Genomic DNA, 7749 nt, shown 5'->3' on the forward strand with positions numbered 1-7749 from the left:
GAGCAAAAATGGTCTTCTCTTCCCCTAAGACCCTCTGGAGGCTGACAACAATAACAATAATAACAACAACAACAACAACAATAATAATAATAATAATAATTATTATTATTATTTATTAGATTTGTATGCCGCCCCTCTCCGAGGACTCGGAGTGGCTCACAACAATAAAACATCATATATAAATCCAATGTTAAAACAGTCTTAAAAAACCCCCTATTAAAACAGTCATACAGCCCAAACACACCATACATAAAATCAAAGGCAGCTAAGGATATATCAATTCCTCCATGCCTGGCGACATAGATGAGTTTTCAAACGTTTGCGAAAGGCAAGAAGGGTGGGGGCAGTCCTAATCTCCGGGGGAGCTGATTCCAGACAAACCCTCTTGGAGCCTCCGCACGAGCCTTGTCCTTACCTGGCATTCAAAACAGGCTGTATGGAGACTCCTGGAAGGGGAGGGGTGGTGTGGGCAGGGCCAGCCAAAAATCAGTTGGCTGGCACATGCATGCACGCTGTAGCTGAGTTAGGGTAACAGCTCATGTACACACAGAGCTCATGTATCCATGCGTGCCATAGGTTCGCCCTCATGGGTCTAAGGAAAACAAAGAAAAGAAATGCAGCACTGAAAAAAACCTAAGTATCTGAGCAGGAAATGGATAATTCTTGCAACAGCAGGATAAACTCCCATTTGTGTATACTGAATTCTACAATGCAAGAATTCATGAGCTCTCCAAACGTGACTTGAAACGTCTAGGTTTCAAAAGAGCAACTGTTTTGTGCATTTGGGCATAAAATAAAATAGGAATAAAATAGAAGAAAGGATAAAATAGATTGATTCTGGGACATGAAAAGAAATCTCGAAAGATGTTCCTGGCTACTTCACTGAAGAAGAATTTCTCAGCCACACAAAACTTCTCAAGCAAAACTATTCAAACATATCAGGATCAATTCTCCCCACCTTCCCCCAAAAAACAATTCCTCTTTGAGCTCATCGGCCCTGCAATTGAGGCAAAATCAGTGGGGACTTCACCTGGTCTTTGACAATAACAAACAATACCTATTTTAAAGTTGTTTCCTATGGATATGTTTTGCTGTGAAGCACAACATAAAAATAATTATGTTCTTTCTTAGTGCTTAAGCATGTCTTTTTCCAACTAGGGACATACCAGTATACAGTGAGAGAATAAAAGCATTTCTGTGTTAAAGTAAACCACCTGAATTTCCATCCAGTAGCAACATATGTATTCCTGTGGGGGATCAAATGGATGCCAGTTTAAAAATTAGTTACTCTGCGATGTGTAGCCAATCTTTCTGGGATACGTAGCCACTAGAAATTAATCTTTGGAAAGGATGTTAGGAGAACTGTCAGCATTGATTGTAGCCATCATTTTAAAAAGAAATGCCTTGCTAAAATGGAATTGTTCCCCAAAAGGGATTGTTTAGAATTCCTTTACACCAGGTTTAGGCCTGGCCAGCTGTCAGAATTATTATTTTTTTAATTTTTTTGGTTTCATGTATTTAAATGAGAATGAAAGAAACTTTATGGAGGCAAATTTGTACTATTCAAACAGGATTTAAGGAGAGATTTCCAAGACACTATAAAGCACAAAAGCCTAGAGTAAATATCATTCTCAGGTGGGACTTTACCAACTGAGTTCAGCCAAGTCTTCTACAACATCCCTTTCATTTTGATCTGTATTGATAATTAATCATCAAGTTGCCTTTGCCTTCTAGCTAATGGAAGGGTATATTCCGAAGAATAAGCATTGCCTTAATTAAAGCAAAGGCAGGAATTGAATGTTAGTGAATTTCCTGTTTTGCCATTAATTATCCGTGCAGGGATTCCTCTTCCATCTTCATTAGCTATCTTTAACCATTGGTTGGAAAGGTGGAGGTGTTTAGATACTGATTTGTGGGGTATCATTTTAATAGCTTTGTTCATCTCTCTTTTCCATGTTTTTATTTAGAAAGTCTTCAACTTACAACATTACGCTTAATAACCATTCGAAATTACAATGACACTGAAAAAAAAGGGGACTTACGACCATTTTTCACACTTAACAATCATTGCAGCATCCCCATGGTCACGTTATTTACATTTGGATGCTTGACAACGGATTCATAGCTTTTAAGGTTGCAGTGTCATATGATCACCTTTTGCAACCTTTTGACAAGGAAAATAAGTGTGGAAACTGGGTTCATTAATAAATAGAGCAAGTTGTGAAATGGGGCAAAATCCACTTAATGATTTTCTCACTTAGCAACATACATTTTGGGCTCAGTTGCAATCATAAATTGAGGACTACCTATTTTGACTGGGCAATATAATTACAATTTCATACCGTAAGCTGCCCAGGATGACCCAGTGGTAAAATGGGCGGTGTTCTAACCCAGCTCTCCAAGCACAAAAAACCCTCCGTAGTTTGCTTGTTTATTGATTGACTGATTGAATTTATAGGCCGCCCACTCTTGAGAGACTAGCTGAAGCAATGATTCCTTTATTAGGAGCGCAAAAAGTTTCTCTTTCACTGCAGGCTAACAAGTCTATCCAGCAAGGAGATGAATGTCTGCCACATCTATTCATCTCCACCCCCTGCCTTTCCCCCCAAAGTTAGGGTGAAGCTTTGCTAGCAGTGGTGACTCTTTCTTCCCAAGGATTGGCCCACGGATTTCCACTGCTCTCCTCTCCCTTCTGTGCATCCACCTGTCAGGCACTGGACCCAGCTGTTCCTACTCTTCCTCATCAGCCACCTCCAGACTTGGGGACTCTCCATCAGGTGCAGGGGTGGGCAGTAGGCACAACAGGGTGGAACTCAGTTCCACCGGTGAAAATGAAGATGTGTGTGCAGCTCCAGCTGGTCGGCGGCTGTCACTTCCTGGATTATTGGTCTCAGCTCAGCTCTCCTTTTTTTCTCTGCTGCTGCTGCTGTGTCTGCACTCCTTGCTTTTTTCCTCTTTCCTCCTTCCTGGCCTCAGATGAGCTTCCCTCTCTCCTGCCCGGCTCCCCTCCAGCCTCACGTGACCACCTCTCACCTGAGGCAGGTGGATGGAAGCGGCGCTGGCAGCATTTATGCTTCTGGCAGCACCCATTCACCTAGCTACCCAGCCTGAGGCAGGGGGTGACCCAGGAAGGAGAGTGCGGGAAACGCAAAGCAAATTGTCACCCCAGCAAGCGACACTGAGAAGACTGTAAGTCGAGGACTTAACAGTTTACTTGAACGATGATGATCATTCAAGCCACTCCCACCTGGTCACATGGCCGGCAAGCCAATCCTACCCAGTCACATGACCAATTAGCCACACCCACAAAATAAGCCACACCCATAGTGTGGCAGTAAAATTTTGGCTGCCCATTACTGATCTGATGGCTAATGGATGGCCCAGGTTCTGCCTCTGTCTCACTCTCTCTCTTTCTGACACCTCCATTCCCTCTTCCCCCATGGAGCTCTTACGTTGCCTTGATGCTGACCCTGACTCCCATGCTGCCTCCTCATCTGATTCAGCTGCTAGAGGGGCCAGCGGCTGACAGGCCACAACAGGTGGGCAATCAATCAATCAATCAATCAATTAATCAACAAACAAACAAACAAATAAAATTAAATTAAAAAATAAAATAAAATAAATAAAATAAATAAAATAAATAAAATAAATAAAATAAATAAAATAAATAAAATAAATAAAATAAATAAAATAAATAAAATAAATAAAATAAATAAAATAAATAAAATAAATAAAATAAATAAAATAAATAAAATAAATAAAATAAATAAAATAAATAAAATAAATAAAATAAATAAAATAAATAAAATAAATAAAATAAATAAATATAACATAATATAATATAATCTTATAATTCTGTGATCCTTTCCACTTTTTATTCTAGTCTCTGTGCTTAATAGTGCTGCTCTTTGAATCCAGCTTGAGGTCTGTTGTTTGCTTTGTGCTTGCCTACTCAGTGACCAGTTTGTATTCTTAATGCTGCATGCAAAGGCAAAGTTTCCTTTCAAGCAATATATCACACTGCTTTAATGTCTGATTAAAAACAACTGCAGAAAAGTCCAAATCTAATCACAGCAGCAGCATGCGGAGGAGAGGAGCTTAATCCATGTACATGTGCGTCATATTTTCTTCACCTAAGTTGCACTCTCTGAAGCTGCTATTAGCATTTACAACGACAAAACAAACATAAGTATTGTTTACCTTCCCATCTAGTGTTGAGTATCTCAGTCATATTTGGTTGGATTTCTGTTCCCGAGAATCAGGTAGCATTTAATGAGACACTGTTGAATACTTCTGTGATTTGGTAATTGCTCTGCTTTCTGGTCCACTTATTGTTCAGGCTTATGTTTGCAAGGATTAACCTATTTTAAGGAATTCAAACTTAGCTAATTCAGAACGGTTAAATATCTGCAGAAGTGATTACATAGTTGGCGCCATTATTTTCAAAGCTCTGCACAAATTAATATACAGTACTTCACACAGAGGGTTTTGGACACCGCATTAAAGGTAAGGTGTGCAAAATATTTTACTTTGAATCACTTCTAAGTGTGTAACCATGAAATGTCTTGCTTTGATGCATCTAGTGTGAAGCTGGCTGTTATGAATATTTTGGTAGTGTAATCAAAACAGGTTGTTTTCATGAAGTTCTGTGCTCAGAATGATTCATCTCTGTAAGAAGAATAGGCAGAGCTAGCAATTTGTGCTCCATATAAATCTAATAAATTGAATTGAATATCTCATTTTTTTAATTTACTCTTTGCAGACTGGATTAATTGCTGATGCCAGACTGAAGGACTTGACTCCACCCATGCCGATTATTTTCATCAAAGCCATCCTTGTTGACAAGCAAGATACACGCAACGTATATCCTTGTCCGGTATATAAAACCTGCCAACGGGGTCCTACCTATATTTGGACATTTAACTTGAAGACTAAAGAGAAACCATCCAAATGGATTTTAGCAGGGGTTGCTCTCCTCCTGCAAGCTTAGACTTCAGTTCATTTCTCTTCTTCTTGCAAAAAAAAAGAGAAGTCATATTTTCTTATTTGGTATTTTCTTCAGAGAATGAATGAATGCCCAGTGTTGTTTCATGCTTGCATACATCTTTTAAAAAAAAAAAGAAAGACGAGTTGAATTATCTTCAAGCACACCACAGGGCTTCAAGTTTATTACATTTTTAAATAAAAGGTGCCTACTTGGTTTATGTACCATAAATAAGTAATAACTATTATCCAATTTACAAAACAGGACATGTTTAAATAATAGGTAAACAGGCATAGAAATTCATGTAAGCCAGTCTTAGGTCTTCAGATATGTTGGGACTATAATTCTCAAAATTCCCAATTAGGATGGCTGTGCTAATTGATATTTCAGGAAGTTGTAATCCTGGGGTACTTGGTGTATACTGCCAGCATGAGAAAGACTGGCTTCAGTTAAAACATTCTCAAATAGTGACATAAATATTGTATAAGGTTCAATGGAAAGACCCTTCCATCAACAGAGATCCAGATCCTAAAAAGCTTCTCTTCCCTGTTTCCTTTCAGCCACAGTTCATTTGGTGGGGAGACTTAGAATGGAACAGATGGGCAAGTGTTTGAAATGAATGGTCTTTTGAGTGTATGGTCCTAAACCGTGAGAAGCTTGGATGATCAACACCACTGTGTTGAATTGCATATAAAAACATACAGCAAGCGGTTCAAAACCCATTTTCTGAATAATTGTATTGGCTAATTAAGCTTCAAGTCATCAAATGCAGAAAATACTACTGTTGCACGATGTAAAGAGAAAGTGCTGTTGTGCTGGATTTTTTTTCCCCTCCAGAGCCAAATTTTGGCATTGGCTTAAAAATGAGTCTTTCGTGCACTTTGAGGCAGGCATAAATGAATACGTTTCATTATTGACAATTCATGTCCTAGCAATGCAGAGAAAATGAAGGTGAAATCTCTAATGAAGAAGGTAAATGTAAGAGTTTGGAACGGAACTAATTTGTTTATAAAAGATATATATATATCTACTCTGTTGTCAACAATGGCCTTCTCCTGCCCCCAACTTTGCAATGATACTGTGTTTTATTATTGCTCAAATTATATGTGTCTGATTGCACATGTTAAGTTCATGCTACAGCTTTTTGACTTAGTGGGAAAAAAACCATAGAAGAGAGTTCATATTAAAAGCTTAACAAAGAATTCCAGTAATTTTCCTTGAGTGATCCCATAATTTCAAAACACTAGTTGCTTGTTTGCTGTTTTTGAAGTTTCTATGAGGATTCTTTTTACACTTTCACTATAGTTAAACATACTGCTCCCCCATTAGGTGAAAATATGAGATAAGAATGTCATCAGAATGCCTACTGTAATTATTGTTAATAAAATATCAACAATGGTGACAGAAGAGCAACAGCATACATTCCCCTCCCAAATGGATGAAAATGTTTTTTTCTGGAGATATTTTGTCATCCAAAGACTCTCCAACTATAATAGCTGATTCAGATGGGGGCTGGTAAACTATTATCAAAATCCATGGCAAGAGGCCAGATCTATTTGTCTCCAAGGAATGTATTTGATTACTGACAAAAAAATACCAGTGTGCACTTAGTGTGTGGGATTATTGGCAGTACAAATGCTTTGTTAGAATCTGAATTGCTTTGCATCATAAACACAATGCACCAAGAATCTTAAATCTCTAGCACAAACACAGCCTTCTTATTTTGATAAGCTTAAGCATTTGTTGAGGGGAAAATATCAGGGGGGGGAATCTTGACACTTTAAAATCCATGCTTGAGAAACTTATTTGTAGCTCCCTCTGCTTTTCTATTTTTTTAAAAAAAATTGTAAAAGGATATATAAGGGAATATGGCAGGATTTGCGTTGGCATCCTTCTGTCTCGAAAGACCATGGTATCATGCTCTGGACTCCCCAGAGCATGAACCTGGGTAAGTTAGTATGGAGGATAGATTGTTACCCAAGCAGCAGATCCCCCCTCTCCACCTCTTAGAAATAATCTAATGGAATGGCAAAGGCAGGATACAGATATGAGCAATTACATCGACTAGATATGTAATGCACTCTCTTGCAATTCACTGCTTTGATGAAAAATTAAATGTCATTAATAAAGGAACTCAATAATAACCTTTGCTGGTATCATGACACTATTAGTTTCATTTTTAAAAGTTTCCCACTGTGCTCACTTTATTTCTACAAAGAAATAGTGTACGGTCTTTATCCCTCTGTGTAGATTTCCACTTACCACTCTTCATAGCGAGATATCAAGCACTATAATATAGCTTTCTGGGAATTAAAGTGAGATTTGAGTATTAAAGGCAAGTCCTGACTGTCTGAATCTTAATATTTTCAGGCTCTTCTAAAATGCAAGCTCCCTTTATTCAACAGAACAGCATGATGAAAAGGCTGGTAAAAGCTGCCGCCACAGTGGATGAATTGGTCATCCATACTCAGTGGAAGCAATTTGGTCTCAGTGGCACCGCACAATCTTGTCTTATATTCCCCATTACAGTGGCTTGAAAGAGAATTGTAATGGGAAAGGTATGGCATATTAAAGGCCAACCATGGTAAGTCTAAAATTGAAAGCTTGACAAACTGCATGGTTAAAGACCTGGGTGGTTTTTTTAAAAATAGTTCTTAAAGTGCTTGTATTTTAACACACAAAGAAGGGGGAAAGGCATGAAGTGACCTCAAAATTTTAAATGTGAAGACATAGGCTCTAAGGCAGTGATGGTGAACCTATGGCAT

General features: G+C 38.4%; 1 protein-coding gene across 2 annotated transcripts in view; it reads left to right on the forward strand.

Annotated features, from left to right (window-relative positions):
• The window catches only part of DNAH9 (dynein axonemal heavy chain 9), a 285097-nt gene extending 277969 nt beyond the window's left edge, over nucleotides 1-7128 (forward strand). For both annotated transcript variants that reach the window (XM_070739679.1, XM_070739680.1), the window contains one exon: nucleotides 4763-7128. In XM_070739679.1, coding sequence (XP_070595780.1) covers nucleotides 4763-4990 — 228 coding nt within the window. In that variant the 3' untranslated portion in view covers nucleotides 4991-7128. The remainder of the gene's footprint in view (nucleotides 1-4762) is intronic.
• Nucleotides 7129-7749: the final 621 nt, after the last annotated feature.

The sequence above is a fragment of the Erythrolamprus reginae genome, chromosome 2 (assembly GCF_031021105.1).
Source record: "Erythrolamprus reginae isolate rEryReg1 chromosome 2, rEryReg1.hap1, whole genome shotgun sequence".
Lineage (NCBI taxonomy): Eukaryota > Metazoa > Chordata > Lepidosauria > Squamata > Dipsadidae > Erythrolamprus > Erythrolamprus reginae.